The following is a 17,265-nucleotide window of genomic DNA, read 5'->3' on the forward strand; positions in this document are numbered from 1 at the left end:
CATATGTGCTCTACCTTGAGATGGAAACACTGTGGAGGAAAATAAGTATTTAGCTAAGCAGGCACCCAGCATTCAGATTTAAAAGCCAGCAGTGTTTTTGTGTGCAGTCCATCACCACTGCTGGGAACTGAAAGAGCCAACCATGCTCCTCAAAAAAGAAAAAAAAAAAAAAAAAAAAAGGAGTACAAGCATTTTTGCACGGACACTCTGTGTTCCTGGGCTGTGGGTGTTCAATGAAAGTGATCAGTGAAACCCCCTGCACAACAAACTCATTCACATGGTATCTCTGGCCCCCAGCCAGGCTCAGCACCCACAGGGAGCAGCAAAGGTGCACAGAGGGAGAGGAGTGAGACCTGTGAGACCTGCCTGAGACAGTGGTCAGCACCACCAGAGCCAACAGGGAATGCACCACAGGAGCACCCCAGGTGCCCAAAAGGCTCAGTGCTTGTGAGCACTGCTGGCTTTAAGGAGCAGGCTCCTGGCAATGTTGGTGGTGACACAGCCCCTGCAGTGGCAGGAACTACAGGGGTACTACAGGGGTACTACAGGGGTACTACAGGGGTACTACAGGGGTACTACAGGGGTACTACAGGGGTACTGCCTCCTCTGCATTCCTGCTGCTCATGGTCAGGAGAAGGAGCAAACCCCAGAGACCTTTTGTGGGCAGCAAAAGGAGCACCCCCAGGCCTGGCATTCACACAGACACTCCAGGGGCAATTCCTGCTCAAACAGGACTGAAGACAACATCCACCTGGATCTCATGCCCATATGCACGGAGCCTGTCCTGGTCTGGAGCACAGGGACAGGCTCATGTGCACCCAGTACAACTCAGAGCATCACCAGGTGTTATGTTCAAATAAGAAAAGCAACCTGTGCTAGAAGAGACAGAAATATACTGGCAGTGACAGTGCATAGGATGGCTTGGTAGGTTGGGCACAGTATAGTCCAGTTGAGACAGGCTGCTGTTACAGTCAGAGAAAAAGGTTTCTCCTAATTTCCTGCTGAGTGAATTACTCTGTGCTCCTGCTGCCCAGTCTGCAACAGCCCCTTCCCATCCCCAAAACTCACATAAGTGAGTTACTGTAAAAGTTAGAGGTTATGCAGGACATTAGTTTTCATCTGTATTTCAAAGAAGGCTCCAGCAGCTGAAAATTGCATTGGATTTGGTACAGAGCAGTACATTGCTCTGTTTTCTTCAGTTGCCAATTACACCAAGACAATTAGCTAAACACAACAGCTGTGTTGATCCTCAGCTGAGGAGAAACCACATATGTTTGTATAGAGCCTAGATCATGCTAATGTGAATCAATCCATTCCTGACTCATTAACAAGAGTTTATAAAGGGCCTTGGATTGTTACCAGGGCTCATGTCTTTCATTCATGTCTCTACTTTGTGGCTTAATCCTAAGCCTATCTTCTTGTATTTGCAAGAACTTCTTATTAATAAGAAGAGGTGCCAAAGTCCTAGACAGACCCACACCCCTGTCCCCTCCCAGCTAAAACATGTTAACTAGCAGGCAAACACCTTGTCTTTCTACCTAGTCACCAGTTTAATCCTTATCAAAACTGAACTGCTGGCTTCTGTAAATAAATCAATCAATCTCTTCTCCGCAGACAAACAATACTTGTCTCCTTAGAGAAGCCTCACAAACACTGTCAATGCCCAGCAGAGCCCTAGAAGACCCTCAGATAAGAGGCACAAAGCTTTTATTTGCTCAACAAAGACAGTAAAAAAAGAATGCCAAGCACCTTTCTTTGAAGAACTGGGCTCCAAGTCACTCTGAGTTCCATTACAGAGCTCCAAGACATTAAAAATAAAATAAGAATCTTACAAACCTCTCAAGGCTCACATCAAGTGGCATCTCAGACTACACACATGAGGCTGCACCACTGGGAAAGAATCACCTGTGGCTGTGGTGACAAGGAGCTGGTCTGAGAAGAGTTGAGAGGGATGGTGGGTGAGGAAGGGTGCCACCAACAGACCCCTCATCACTAACAGTGCCTTCAGCTCCTCCACTGCAGAAGCTGAAGAGATGGTTGGCCATGGACCTGCCAGGCACATCCAACAGAGTGTGCAAGGAACCATGGTACCACTCTAACAGGGAGCACAAGATGGGACAGTTGATATTCAAAATATAAAATATTCATATTTTAAATACAAAATAATAATTTTCAAATATTCAAGTATAGTATACAATATTTAATAATATATTGCTTTTACTAATTTTTATTAGTATTAATATAATAATATATACTCATATTAATATATAAAACATATGGGGAGGAAGAAAGAGAATGCTTGCAGGAAACAGAGGAGGAGCAGGAGATAAGCAGCTTTGACCTTGTCATTTTGTAGTTGTGGGCACAGCCAGCACCCTCACTCCTGCTTGTCCTCTGGTCCCCATAGGTCTCCCCTCATCCCCCTGGAGATCTGTTGCCACTTACACCTCACATTGATTTCCTCAATCACAGGGAGAGGGTGGACTTTAAACAGCATTTTCACCAGTGGGAGAAGACACTCCTTGCTGTTGCCTGGTAGAAAAAACCCTGCCACACATCAAGACCTTCACAGCTTTAATAGCCTACCAAGAGTCAAAAGTCTACATCTTCCTATGCAGCTGGCCTCACATTCCCATTTGCAGAGGCTGGGAAAGGAAACCAATTCCCAGGAGAGTTTCACAATCCCTCCTTCCCTTCCCACCACACAAGTCCAACAGCCTGGGCTCTTTCTGCTCCACAGGTGCCACCCTGCCAGCCACCAGCTCTGACCTCCCAGGCTGACACCCTACCTGGCCCTACACCCTGCACCCTCCACCCAACCAGATTCCTGTGGCAGCTTCACCCTGCCTTTGAAACAGGAGGGACACCTCTTGTGCCTGACAGCTGAGAGCTTGGATTAAAGCACAACCCTGCCTGTGTTTAAAGGAGAGAAATGCTGCGTGTGCTGATGCTCATAACCTTCGTTTCTTAAGTAACAAGAAAGATCTCTTAGACACATTCCTCCTCCCAGAACACCAGCCCATTGCTCAACAACCCTGAGTCCACTCCTTTCTATCATTACAGGATTTCCCTGCACAAGCACTCTGCCTGGCTAGCAGCAAGGATGAAGTCTCCCCATCCCAGCCATGGCAGCAAAGAGCTATCCCCACCAGAACAGCCACATTTTCCCTGCTTATTAACAACTTATTTGCCTGCTTTCTCCACCTGCTCCTCAGGACTCCCAACTCCCACTGGTTCCCCCCATCCAGGCCCTACCCTTCCCCCCTACCTGCCTCACCAGCCCCAGGTGTCACCAACCATCCCCATCACACTGGGGACATGTCCCACCCACCAAAGGAGCTCTTGCCATCACCTGCGGCCATCGGGGTGCTGCCTCCTTTCCCTCATTAATGCACCCCCTCCCAGGCTCCTTACCACTCACACAAAAAGGACTGGCAAGGCTCTGCAATCAGTTGCACTTGTTATTCATTCCACATGTGCAGAACACAGCCCCGCTGCTCTGAGGGAGCAGTGTGCATATTTAAAAAGACAATATACAAAACATAGCTGAATCCTAATGAATCTACTGCTTCGCTACTGGAAATGAATGGAATGGTACAGACCTTGCCAAAAAAACAAAAACAAAGAACCCAAAAAAACCTAGAACCAAAAAAAAAAAAAAAAAACCACAAAAACCAAACTACACAGTATTTGACTTGTAATATGATCTTCAACATTATTTTTGCAGTGTGTTACTGTTCTGCTTATCAGGCTCGTGAAGTATGGATTGTAAGGACAAAAAGAATGAAATTGCAACAAGCAGCACAGTGCCAGCTCTGTCAAAATATTAAAGTACTAGCATAGCCAAAAATATACACACTTCTGGCAAAACTTAACTACACATAATATGATCCCTTGACATATCAAATCCCCACCAAAGGAGGATTAGGAAACAAGGGCTGTTAGCTGGAATGCATCTTCTGAGGTCTAACCAAACCTTTCAAGTTTGATTGTAACAAGCCCAAGTGGGGTTGGGCAGGAATATACTTGTCTAGTACCAAGTTCCCCATTCAAGTATTCAAGCTCCATAAGGTGCACAGCAGCTACAAAGAGAGCCACATATCCCCTCAGCAGGTAAAATCTGCTGCACTTATTCTGTGCTACACAAGTGGTGGATCCACCTCCTCCAGGGGAGGCTTTTACACACCAGCAGGAGCAGAAATTGCAGAGTGATCCACACAGCTCGGAGTGTCCCACACCCAGACACCTCACCCCACCTCCTCCCTCCGCAGCCACCAAGGAGCACGGAAGTTTGAGAAGTTCCCAAGTGTGCCCATGGCACCACAGATCCGAGATGAGCCATTCTGGGTTATAATGACCAAGTAGCATCACAGAGGAAGTGCCAGAGCCATTGATCGTGGGGAAATAAATGGCCCGTGGGTGACCACCAGCCCGATTGAGATCTGCCAGAGAGAAAGCAAGGGAGGCTGCTCAGCTGCCCTCTCCCAAACCACCAAACCTATTTGCCTTTAGAAAACAGGACGCTTAATGTCGTTCCTGTTAAGCCTGGGAGGGTCGGAAGTCCATGCAGATGGGCAATTTAGGAAGAAAGACGGAGCAGGCAACGTTAGGCAAATTCAGCGCCTCCAGAAAACGACGCAAAATGCTGCAAGCGGCAAAAAAAACCCCAAACCCAGTCCCGATTCGGAGACGGTGAAAATCGAGAGGTCTCCCACACTCTTCGGTCGCCGTCCAAGGCCGGGACAGGTACGGGGGGGATCTCAAGACCCCGCACCTCCCTTAGCGCCCGCACCCACCGGCGGGGACCGCTCCCCCACCGACCCCAACAGATCGCAACCCCACTCCGGACATACCGATCCCCGTCCCCACTCGCGGAGGTCCCCTCCCAGCTCCCGTCCCCACTTGCTGGCCACCTTCCGCCCTCGCTGGACCCCCCGCCCGGTTCCACTCACGCAACAATCCCCACGCACAACTCCCGAAACCGAACTGGAGCCCTTCTCGCGGGGACCCCCAGCCCCCTCTGGAGCTGACCCCCGGTCCCACTCGCGGAAATCATCACCGGAGCAACACACCCCGCCGCGCCTTCCCACGGCCTTGCACCAGTAGGTCTGGGGTCTGTCTCCCTTCCAGAGACCCTCCAACCCCTTTCCCCCGGCGGGCAGGGAGAGTGGCGGTCCCGGTGAAAAAAAAAAACGGAAAAAAAAAAAAAAACAAAAACCCGCCTCACCTTTGTATCTATCCATGGGGGCTGCAGCCCACCCCCTGCCCAGAGAAACTCCGGGACACAACGCTACCTCCGCTCCGCTCCGCTCTCCCGTAGCCTCTTATTCCGGCAGCGCCGGATCCCCCGGCCGGCCCGGGCCGCCCCGCCCCGCCCGCCCCGCCCCGGAGCCGCGTAGCTGGCCGGGATCGGGGCTGTGGGATGGGGACCCGAAGACCTGGGTCAAGGATGGAGATCTGGGATCCGGAGACGGGGATCGGTGATCGATCGGCTCCGCGCCTCGTCCCGCACGACGCGGCACGGAGCCGCCCCACGGCGTGGGGTCCCTCCGGCTGCCGCTCCCCTGGGAAAAGAGGGTTGGGACCAGTGACAGGACGAGGAGGATGCCCGGGGTGATGGGCTAAGGCCGTGGGGTGGCTCCTGGGACCCCTTGCTGCTCCCCAACGCAATGCATGGGGGTGCTCAGTCTGGTCCCTGGGGTTTGATCTGGTTGCAGGGGAGCTTGGGACACGTTGAGAGAAAAGCTGTGGTCACCCGGGACAGTTGTGTGTGGTCTCGGGGGATCCCGGTGCTAAACCCCCAGGCAGGAGTCACCAGTGACCCATCTTCTGACCTGCTCTGGACTGGCGGGCTGAAAGGTTCCGGTTTCCTCCCCCCTTCCTGGACCAGTGCTGGTTGTAATCTGAGTTTGCCTTCTCCCTTCCCAGTGGCTTCCTAGTAGGGGCTGCCACCTGGATAGAGCAGATCTCCCAGGAAGATGTCCCTGTTCCTGTAACGTTTTCCTTGCCTGACTCCCATCACCACAGGCAGAACTAGCACACCCAAAGTGGTCCAATAACAGCAAATGGACATCTGGGCATCCAGTCGAATCTCAATATAGGGTACAGATGACAATCTGTCCTGAGGACAGTAATTTGGAGATACTGAAGGAATTTAGTGTTTATTATTTAATGAGGCTCCCTAGCCTCAGGTTGTGCTAGGGAGGTTTACTGCATATTAGGAAAAATTTCTTTACTGAAAGAGTGACCAAGCATTGGAACAGCCTGCCCAGGGAAGTGGTGGAATCACCATCCCTGGAGGCATTAAACAAACACATAGACACTGCACTTCAGGACATGTTCTGGTGGGCATGCTGGTGTTGGGTTGATTTGTTTGGACTTCATGATCTTAGAGGTCTTTTCCAACCTTAATAGTTTTATGATTCTATGATATAAAAAATGAAAACATCAGAATTTACAATAGACAGAGTACATAAGGATTATGGAAGAAGTTTTCTCTTGAGAAATAAGGCTAAACCATCAGTGTGGGGATACATACCTGCCTGTTACAAGGTCTTTCTGGCAAGAGGAGAAGCCAGGTCTCTGACAAGGATGGGCAACTCCTCTACCTAGAAAATCAACAGCTCTCCTTGGAGCTGAAAAATAAGGAAACAGAAGTCACCTCTGCATCATGCATTCTAGTCATACCCTTTGTTTCTCTGTGTGAAGGTCTAGTCCTCCTTCCACTGAAGGATGAGGGCCACACCATGGTCAAACAATGATTATGTTGTTCTGAGGTTAATCCTCATCCTACTGCCTTGACACTCAATGGGACACGGGCTTTGGGGTCTGAGCAAAAGGGAGCTTGGGCCTGGCTGTGGGTTTTGAGTGTGGCCCAGAAGTGGTGTGGCCTGTAGTGGAGATGAATCTTTTATTGCAGAGAGCTGCAGGGCAGAGAGGTGGATTCCCCAAACCACATAGTCCCTTGCACATGGACTCTGCTCTGCAAGTCAAGTGTTTGGCCCTCAACCCCCATCTAAAGAGCCTGGAGTACTCACAAATGGTAATTTCCACATACCCATCTGCATAAGGTGCCAGGGGGATCATCATTATTTCTGTGCAATAGCTGAGTCATAGTGTCAGCAAGGAGAGGGCAACAAAAGCTCAGAGAATCCAGATCTCCCAATTTCTGACCTGTTAGCCCACAGACATCGACATCTGTGTTCCAAGGCCCCTGGAACTGTTAGTGCTGTGTATGTAGAAAAAACCCCAAGACTTCATCATATGGCTCTCTTTACATCTTAGAGTCAAAATAGTCTTAAGTAGGCACTTTTGGCTCCCAGGGGAAGTGAGAAGCTGTGCTGCCCTGTCATCCACCAGGTCCTTGAGTTCTCCCTCCTGCCCCTACCCTCCCTGTCTGTATTTAATGGGGGTGACAACTCTCAGAGAATCTGTGTGTCTGGTGGAACTAGAAAGTGACTTTTGCTGCAGGGCAACTTTCCATACAAGAACAAGTTCTGATAAAGGGTTACTGCCACTCAAGGAACTGGAAGCTGGAGCACCTCTTATCTCTTGCCAGTACATAACTACAGCACAAAAAGGCAGGCAAGCCATACGACTGACCCATTGGATCCAGCAAGCAGAGAGCAGTCTTCAGTAACTGGAGAGAAAATGGGCGAAATAAATATCTGTCACCCAGGGATACCTCTCTTAAAGCTCTTTCAAGCTACTTCTTGGCTCTAGCTTCCAAAATCTAGGAGGGTAGGCCCTGATTTTGCAAGCTTTTGAAGCGTGCTTGTATCTTGAAGCAGGTGAGTAGTCATTCTGAATTCAGTAAGACTAATTAAGGATAATACCAGTTACACACAATAATTAAAGATTATTTGAAAGATGCCTGTGATTCCTGTTTTCAGGACCCAGAGCCTTTACATCCCCTGCTTGTTCCTTCCTTCCCTTCTCAGCCAGGATAAAGATGCTCTGGAATCCTAGGACTGCCAGACAGCCCCATGGCAACTGCTGGGCAAGAACTAATGCCAGAGCAATACAAATTCTTCCTGTTTGTCCTCTTCCTCTTGTAGTAGGAAGTACCTAAAATACTTTGGAATACTCTTTTTCAAACAGGCTGTTGTGCTGCAGGTTTTAGTGAAACTGGGAAATACTCAGACTCTGCCCAGTGTGTGGAACTAATATTCCCAGTGTCAGGGCTGAAGTCTAGACTTTTCCATTGGGCTCAACTAAAGCAAATACTTGTGTGCTGGTTCTCCTGGTGGAGCTTTCTGGAGCCAATCAAATAACATAAATCTATCTGCATACCCATGTGTTCCTTGCTTTTTTTCCTGAATATTATTAGTGATGATTATTAGTGATGACTCAGGTGTGACAAGCCTTGAGGGCCAAGCTCATGCTGTTCGAGTCTTCTTTTAAGTGGCTGACATCCTGTCCTTCAGTGCAGAGGATCATACTACAGATTACATGCTTTAATGTTTCTTTCCCTGCATATTCATATTGCATTAATAGGCAGCCTGACTGCTGGTGAGATTATTACCTTTGGCTGAAGTTCTCAAGTACCACATCGTGGCTTTCAGCTGATGTGATTCTGCTTCTCTGGTCTTACCTCCTGTCATTTTAGCACTTTGCTTGCTGTGAAACAGAGATGGACTCAAGTATAAATTTCAAAGCCTGATCAGGTCTATAAACAATTATAATAATTTGCTAAAAACCTTGTGCAGAAATATGATCTTGGGCCTTACTTTTATCCGCATACGATGCTACTTGCTTTTCTCTTTTCCCCAAACAGTGTCACTAAACAGGTGCAGGTTGATTCATTAATATTATTGCTGTGACATTTATCTGGGAAATTGAACTGAAGCCCCTGTTTATTCCACAGGGAGATTTAAATAACTGGACTCTGCTAACTGTTCTGATTCATATGATCAAAGACTGCACCCCATGATGGAGCCTTGAGCCACCCAAGCCCCTGAAACATGATTTATGTGATACATAACAGTGTCCTGTGGCTTACTGCAGGCAGATGTTAAGGATCATAGCAATGAAATGTCTGCCTCACTTTCATGGATGCTTTATAGATGACCAGACCAGTCCCTTGGTCCCAGAAAGGCACTGGGATGGAGCCTGTGAGAGCTCAGCAGTAAAGAAAGGGCCAGAAGCATCAGAGAGGCAAACGGGTCACCCTCTGGGGTAGCAGGATTGTCCACAGAATCATAGAATCTTTCAGGTTGGAAAAGACCCTTGGGATCACAGAGTTCAACCATCATCCCTACTCTACAAAGTTCTCCCCTAAACCATATCCCCCAACACCACATCTAAATGACCCTCAAATACATCCAGGGATTGGGACTCAACCATCTCCCTGGGCAGCCTATTTCAGTGGCTGACCTCTCTTTCTGTGAAATTTTTTTTTCCCTAATGTCCAGGATAAACCTACCCTGTTGCAGCTTGAATCCATTCCCTCTTGCTCTATCCCTGTGAGTTTCCTGTGAGAAGAGACCAGCACCAACCTCTCTACAATGTCCTTTCAGGCAGTTATGGAAAGCAATGAAGTCTTCCCCTCAGCCTCCTTTTCCTCAAACTAAACAGACCCAAACAAAGCTGTTCAGTGAAGGAGCAGTGAGTACACTGCTGGAGAACAGGACAAGAATCCTTCACCTTACAAGATGTCCAAGCATCATCTCCACGGGTGTCCCTTCTGAGGTCTTTTTGCTTCACTTGATGATTTTGGCCTTGAAAGAGATGAGCAAATTCTCCCTCCAGCTGAAAATGGCCTCACACTGGTGTTGCTCCACTGACTGCTGCCCAACCACTTCTGACTTTCACCAAGGAAAGGCAAGACAATCAGCCCTAATACAAACAAAACCAGAGCTGTTTAGCTGCTCAGCTATACAAAGACTTCGAGCTGATACATTCCAGCGATGTTTTGGATTCTCTCAGCCATTAACTGTTTCAAAAGAGCTTGGGGAAGGGAGGCTGGAGGGAGGCGGGGATTTCCCATTAAGGACAGCAGGACCAGATGTCTTTTTGATGAGCTTCTCTTGGCTTCCCATTCTTTGACATTTCCTCTTCAGTTGTTGAATCCAAACTGTTTCTAGACCAAATTACAGGGAACTCTAATAGCATGAATTGTTTTCTTTCCCCTGACAGATAGAATACCTTCTTCTGGCCAAACTATGAGATGTGCTGACTGGGCAGTACGCTCAACACCCATTTGTTCCTCATCGAGCCATTTCTTCCTTATACTTTTTTTCCTCTCCAGACCCTCTCCCCTCTCCAGGGAAGCCCCTCAGCTTTCCTTTGATAGTGTTCTATACCAGTAAAAAGCACCCTTTGTTCCCTACTCCTCCAAACTCTACATGGGGATGTTCAGACCAGCAGACCTCATCGGCTACCAATGCTCTGTGTTCCAGCCTGTAACACTCCAGGAGCCACAGGACACAGCTTTCAGCTTCCTAAGAGGTTTTGCTATGGATTTCTGATACAAAATTAGCTGTGGCCCTTGGTTTTGAGGGGATGGGAAGAGAAATCAAATATTAAAAACTTCATCCAAGCTTACAGATTTTACTAATAAAGCAATATTGAGCAAAGTTTCTCCCAAGCTGATATGAAAATCCCTGCATGGAGAATCAAGCTGTCAATGGAGGACTCGGCTTGACAGAGCTGAACACTTGGCATCTTTCAGCACCACTAAAACTTACCCATGTGAGAGGAAAAGCTAATTTTATCAAAATATGGGAAAACACTAATTTTTGCATCTTGCTACATTTTCACTAGCATTGTTTTAAGCCTCCCCCCTTATCACCACAAACCATGGTCTGATGTCAACTCAGCTCACAGAAGGCTATTTTTTTCCTGGCATTTTCCCAAAAAGGAGGATTTTTTTTTTTTTTTTCAGTCTGTAGCTTTTCTTTCGGCCTTAACCACTTCTACTCAGCCAAGGTCAATAAGCAGAGCACACTTCTGAGGTCAGTGCTGCTCGAGTGGGAAAGGGAAAAGAACAAGAACCTGTGGTCCTTGCAGGAGAGCACCCACACACTGGAATTTCCTTCACTGGAGGCTAAGTACTACAGAGGAGTCCAAGCTTCCCCCCCAGTCCTCACTCCTGCTATTAATATTATGGGTCAGGGTATGTCAAGTTATGTGCCAAAGTATAATAACCACCAGGAAACATCTCACCCATTTCAGTTAAACCTTCTATTTTTTTTTTTTTTTTTTTTTCTGGTTGCTTGGTTGGTTGTTTTTTTGTTGTGCCTGTGAAAAGAGATTTAATTAAGAGTCAAGAAATCTGCCTCAGTAAACACCAAAAAAAAAAATGCAGTTTCCCTTTTCCCACGTAGACCAGTGGAGCTGAATTCTCCTGCCTGCCTGACTATCATTAAGTATTCTGTTTAAATAGGGCAGCTTCATGCCATCTATAATGAAGTTATAGTGTATTGCTCTGTTATGAATGATGAAGCTGTTGTGTCCTACGGGGAGAAAAATCGCTGTAATCCAACTTTCCTTTTGAAAAGGCCTAATGTATCCACATGAGATCTTCTGGCAGAGACAACTGAGAGAATATAAATAGAAGCTTAAAAGAAGAAGGAGGGGAAGGGGAAAATAACTCCAACAGGGCTGAGTAGCTGAAATTCACAAGTTTAATAGGAAGATGGATGACTGAAGAGCCTGTTCTGTGACACAATTAGGACTTTATGCAGGCTTTTTTCAATTATTTGAAGCTGACAAAATATCACACAAAGGCTGTTTCACACTGCAGGCCAGGTGCCCAGAAATGGGTTTTCCAGAAAGGGGAAGCAACTGCAAGAGTCACCCAGGGGCACAGGGCAGTCGGGTCACCACTGGCTAAGTTAGGCAATGGCAAACGTGTCACCTCATGCACAAGTGGGAGAAGCAAAGAGTGTCCTGTAGGGCTTGAAGCCCCTGTCCACCCAGGCCATTATCTGCCCATCCCTTGGGAGCACAGAGCTGCACCACAGGAGATGATGTGGGGTGGGAGGTGAATATCCAAGTGTCTATTGTCCCTCTCAGACCACCCCTTTCTGGTCCTCCCCCCAGATAGATAAGGGGAGGGCACATGTGGGTTCCTGCTACAGGAAGAGGTTTCTGCTAATGAGTAATTCTCAGTATTAAGTTACATCATGAGACCTTGTCCAGGGGCCTGTTCAGTGCAGGTTCTGCCTCACCCCCAGTTCCTTCCTGGCCATCCACAAAAAGCAGTCATTGTTGTTGTTGAGTTGGGTTCTCAGCACAAAGCTACCACACTTCAACCACCAAGGAAGGTGGCTTGAAATTGCTCCCACCTTGAGCTGCTTCAGTGCTGCAGCTTGGGGTGGTGGCAGATGGCAGAAGAATGGTGTGAGCTGATGAGCAGGAATGGCTTTAGTATCTCCCATGGGACCTGTGGAGGATCTGAACAAACCTTCAGGTTTTAAGTGTCTCTAGTTCACTGCAAAATGGAGCAAACTTCAACAAATTAAGCTGAATAAAGATATTTTAATTCAGGGTTGATTAGTAAATGTAGTTTAATTCACTTTGGGTGAACTCACCTGGCTTCTCCTCCATAAGGAGAAGGATAAGTTGAATCCCAGGACCTGTAGAGGGTTTGATTCTGCTTGGGTGGAACTGTGGTGGGGCAGACACAGGCTTGTGGGAGCAGACACAGGCTGCTAGGGTCTGCCAGGAAAGATAAAGCAGGGTAAAGGACATATTTGCCCATATGTAACAACCAGATAGAGGAAAGAAAGAAAAGATAAGAGGAGCAGGGCTTGTGGAGAAAAGGGAGTCAGAGGATGTCCCACCTTGAGACAGAGGCAAGGGCAGAATGATGGCAGCAGCAAGAGGCAGGGATCCTTTGGGCAGTGTCAGCCCTTGCTAGGGCAAGATTGTCTCTAGGGAGAGGTTTTCCTGAAGGTCGTTCTTGATTCCAGTCTTCAATGAATGGTTTACAAGCTCCTTCAAAGCCTCAGGTGACTCAGTGGTGTGGTCTCTGCGGGAAAGATGCACGGGACAGAGCCCTCCCTGTGCCCCCAGTTGCAGTGGCCCTGGGCAACCTTCCCCATGGCCTCCACAGGATCTTCCTGGCCCTCAGAAGGACTGGGAAGGGCCAGGGCTGGCTGCTAGGACAGCAGCACCTGTGACTTCAGCTTTCATGTCTAAGGACTTGCACAGATGCAGGTGCTTCCAAGGAATTTAAAAATATGTTGCCACAAAAGGGTAAAGCCTTCCCTCATCCCTTCCCTTATGGCAGCACTACTGACAGCTTGGCTGCACATCAGGACTGGCAGGCTTGCTGGTACAACTCAAAGCTATTAGGGTTTTTTTCTGACAGAGTCAGAGTTTCAGCTATTTCCCCCCCTGATCAGATGGCTGCTCTGCTTGCCCCAGTGATAACTCCATCGTCAATCCAACTGGCAGAACAGAAGAAAATTCTCCAGAGGGTCCTCTGCTGGAATCACTTCCAAAGGACAAGGAGCACAAACGTACTTTTCAGGAAGCTGAACAATTGGTTGGTTACGGAAAGACCAAACTTTGAGTGCCAAGAGTCTGGAGTGACATCAGAGCATTGGCACAGAGTGCTCAGGGTGCCTGAGCCCCGTGGCTGCCCAGTGAGAAGATCCAATACCTACCAACCTCAGCAGAAGTTTATTTTCACTTACCTCCTATTGTTTCACAAACCTGTCCATAAGAGGATTACTTTTTTTTTTTTCTTTTCTTTTTTTTTTTTAAGGGGAAAAGTACAGGGAACAGAAGAAACTGAAACATAAAAACAAACCACACACTTTTAAATGATTCCAAACATCAAACACAACTTTTCCTCCTCCTCCAATATCTGTGCTCTTAAATGCATCATTGCAAGGGGAATTATTAATGTAATCACATCAATAAATCTTACTCAAGTCCTTTATACTGCAGTCTTCATTCATCTAGCTGGGACTCCTCTGTAAATGATAATTAGGGCAAGAGCTGAGATACCACAGAGTTTGCTCTTGGCAGTCATTTAACATCCAACATGGTATCAGGACTGTAAAGTAGGCATTTCTCAGCAGCAGTTCATTCACTGTAAGTAAAACCTGTTTTGATTATTAGCTTGTGTCTTGTTTCACAGCAAACACATTGACATAAAGATCTCAAAGCATTTGCCAATGAATTTCTTGAATGGACTCAACTGTATTTTGTGTTATCTGCAGTATCTCACCTCAAGCCAGGAGAGTGACCCAAGAGGGAGCCCTGTTTCCCTCTGGCTGCCTAAATGGATTAGGCCTGAAGAGAGGTTTGGTTCTACCTTCAACTCATCTCTCCAGAACCTGGCACCATGGGGGCTGGAATAGCCCAAGTAATGGGAAACAGGGACAAGATCCATTCCCAAGGGTGGAGACCCCCAGCACCAGAGTCAGTCTGATCCTACCAGACCTGACTTGCCTCTTGGTATTTCTTCATTGGGCTGCCAGGGACACACTATTGACCTATATCCAGCCCCTTACTCCTGCCAACCATGAAGACTGGGAATGTCACTGAGAAGGACTCTGCAGCTTCTCCAGACTTGCATCCAAACACCAACACTGCAGTTTTAGCAAAGACATTCTAATACCCATCATGGTGAGCATGCCCATCAGAAGCTCTGTCCCATCTTCTGCCCTGCACACTAACCTGGCATGGACAGAATGGCTCTCAGAGCTCACCTTCCTTTCCCTCTACCCCAGCACCTTTCTTCCGGATGTGACTCCCCCAGCCTGACAGAGGATGGAGTTTCTCTAACTTCACAAAGCCACTTGCAGAGACAGAAATGCAAGGACAATACAAAACCTTTAGAGCTAGTTAGAGGTAACTTATCCAATGTGAGCCTTAGACCCTGCTTGCATTTTCCCCTCTTACCAGAGTCTATCAAGGCGAGTGGCAGGAGTAGGCAAAGGTTTCTTGCCAGACTTGGTGGAGCCCTGTTCACTCAAAAGCCTTAGCAGAGCTTAACCTGTCTTGTAGACTGGACTGATCCATGGGACACACATTGGCTGCCTCTGGATAAAGTAGAGCATAAAGGGTGTGAGGGAAACTTGGAGCATTGCAGTTCAGAGAGCTGCAAGCATTGAAGCTGGATCTCCAGCCACAAAAGGAATACCTAAATAAAAAATAAAAAAAAAAAAAAAAAAAAAAAAAAAAAAAAAAAAAAGGCATTGGTATGTATTTTGTCCCCTTGCACTGTCCTGGAGTGAGGGGAGCAGCTGGGACTCAGGGGAACATGCCAAGCAGGGCCAATCTGCACCTAGCTTACTCTCCCAGCAGAAGAGCCATCTCCTCCAGAGGCTGCAAGCTGGAAGTTGGTTTTAGCCTCCATGCTCCCTTCTTTCATTCTGGGGCAACAGCTGACACACTCCTGACTTGGCAAAAAAATATCCAACTCCAGCAGTGTGAACTTTGAAGGTTTTGGAGACAATTATACCCTTCTTGATTGACTACTTTAGTAACAGAACGGGCAGTGGTACTACTGGAATTAAAAGAACTAAGGGGAGGGCCACCTTCAGCCCTCTCTGCCATGGACTTAGGATTGTTATTTCATGACACAAAATGTCACACCTGTAGCAGTTTAGCATGTTCTGCTATCACTCTTTGTTCAGACCCCACTGCCCACTCCTGCCCATGCCATTTGTCATGCCAGCACAAAGCTCAGAGAGGACACTGCTTAACTCAAAGCAGGGAACAGACTCCATTTAAAAAGAAAAAAAAAAAAAAGAAAAACCAAAAACAAACACCAAACACAACACTCGAAATATGAGACAAAATAAAAAGTAAAAAATGTTTTTTCAAGCAGGATCAGTTCCCAAATGCCATTGGGAACGACCCCACAAGCAGTCATGCTGACATAGCTGATGGCAGGAAAAAGCTGTGGGGGCGTGGGAATACCTTAAGCTTGCTGAACAGCTGCCCAGTGCTTTGTCTTATAAAATCACAGCCTGAGGAGACTCTGCTGTGCAGTTTTCCTCTTCTCCCTTTCTTCCTTTCCCCCAGAACTTTTGGGCTCCCATCACTACCAGGATTGCATCTCACCCGGGTTGTACATTTTAATCTGCAGTGTGTATATAAAAGAGAGCTGGAAGCACTGGCTGTCTGAGACCCACCTGACCTCTGGATGGACAGCAAGCTTCCTGCTCCAGTGCTGCTGGCTCTTTAATCTCCCAGTCCTTAAAAAAAATAAAAGCAAACCTATGTGAAAAAATGCTTTGTAATGAGAACTCCTGGAATGGCTTTTCTCTCTCACCCTCTGACTGACCCATAGAAAACAGTAAATGTCTTTTCCTAAGAGTCCTTTCTTACAACATGAAAATGGAAGGCAAGAGTGGAGCTTCCCTTCTCAGCCTCACAAGGAGACAAGAAGAAAAGCTACAGAAAAATAAAACAGCAAGGGATAAAAAACCCCACTCTTGTTCATTCAGAGTTTGGGGAGATTTTTGGTGGACATCATGCTTCTTCTGACAGAAAAGCAAGTCACACTTGGGAACAGGGTTTCTTTTTTGAGGGAGGAAGTGGTCTTGGGCTATATACTTGACAGCAAATTAGCATTGACATTTTGACTTGTTTTGATCTGAGCTATTTACAGTGGTATTATCTGTGTATTTTTGACATGCTGTGAAGATTCCCATTGCCAGATGCCTTGCTATGGCTGTAGGATGCAGTGCATTCCACAGTCATTACTCAGGGGTCATAAACCTCACATTATTTGTGGGGAGGAGGAAAGCAGGGAAAAGTGGTCTAACAATTAGAAAAGAACCAAAACCCCAAAATAATAATAATAAAAAAAAAATCCCTGGACTTAAATTTCACTGGGGTTGTGCATTTAACTGAGGGAAATAAAAAATGCTCTTAGGCTGGCCAGCACTGTCACACTGTGGAGGTGATGACTGGAAGAGATCCTTATGAATTTGCTGTAGACATAGGAGGGCATTCATGGCAATAATATTCCCTGGGGGAGGATGTTGTGGAGCAACTGCTCCTGGGTCAATGATCCCCCAGCTTTGCTGCTTCAGACCTCCAGAGCTTGGGTTGGCAGCACATGTCCCAGGGATGCCACTGCATGGGAATGTTGCTCCAGGGAAGGAGCTGAGACTCAGGCAGTGGATCTCAAGAGCAACTGAGATTGATTCAAAAGGGAGACTGTTGGGTTTTTGTTTTTTTTTTTTCTTTTCTATGGTTGGAAAACTTGCAAGAAAATTTCCAAAGCAAAATCACAGACCTAACACTTCTGGGTTTATAAACAGACCTTCCATGCACAGACCTTCCTTACAC

General features: G+C 47.1%; 1 protein-coding gene and 1 long non-coding RNA gene across 8 annotated transcripts in view; both read right to left on the reverse strand.

Moving 5' to 3' along the window:
* AFAP1L2 (actin filament associated protein 1 like 2) overlaps positions 1-5,345 on the reverse strand; it is a 69,663-nt gene extending 64,318 nt beyond the window's left edge. For all 5 annotated transcript variants that reach the window (XM_071749467.1, XM_071749464.1, XM_071749466.1 and 2 more), the window contains exon 1: positions 5,228-5,345. In XM_071749467.1, the coding sequence (XP_071605568.1) occupies positions 5,228-5,243 (16 nt within the window). In that variant the 5' untranslated portion in view covers positions 5,244-5,345. The remainder of the gene's footprint in view (positions 1-5,227) is intronic.
* A 6,260-nt stretch (positions 5,346-11,605) lies between these two features.
* Positions 11,606-16,249, reverse strand: LOC139798585 (uncharacterized). 3 transcript variants are annotated; one of them, XR_011726867.1, is made up of 4 exons: positions 16,101-16,249; positions 12,789-15,103; positions 12,537-12,663; positions 11,606-12,399 (listed from the first exon to the last, which is right to left on the reverse strand). It is a non-coding gene; the product is annotated as an uncharacterized lncRNA (long non-coding RNA). The 3 variants fall into 3 exon arrangements; XR_011726866.1 differs by having other exon boundaries at positions 11,606-12,436; XR_011726865.1 differs by having other exon boundaries at positions 11,606-12,663.
* Positions 16,250-17,265: the final 1,016 nt, after the last annotated feature.

This window comes from Heliangelus exortis, chromosome 7, assembly GCF_036169615.1.
Source record: "Heliangelus exortis chromosome 7, bHelExo1.hap1, whole genome shotgun sequence".
NCBI classification, from domain to species: domain Eukaryota; kingdom Metazoa; phylum Chordata; class Aves; order Apodiformes; family Trochilidae; genus Heliangelus; species Heliangelus exortis.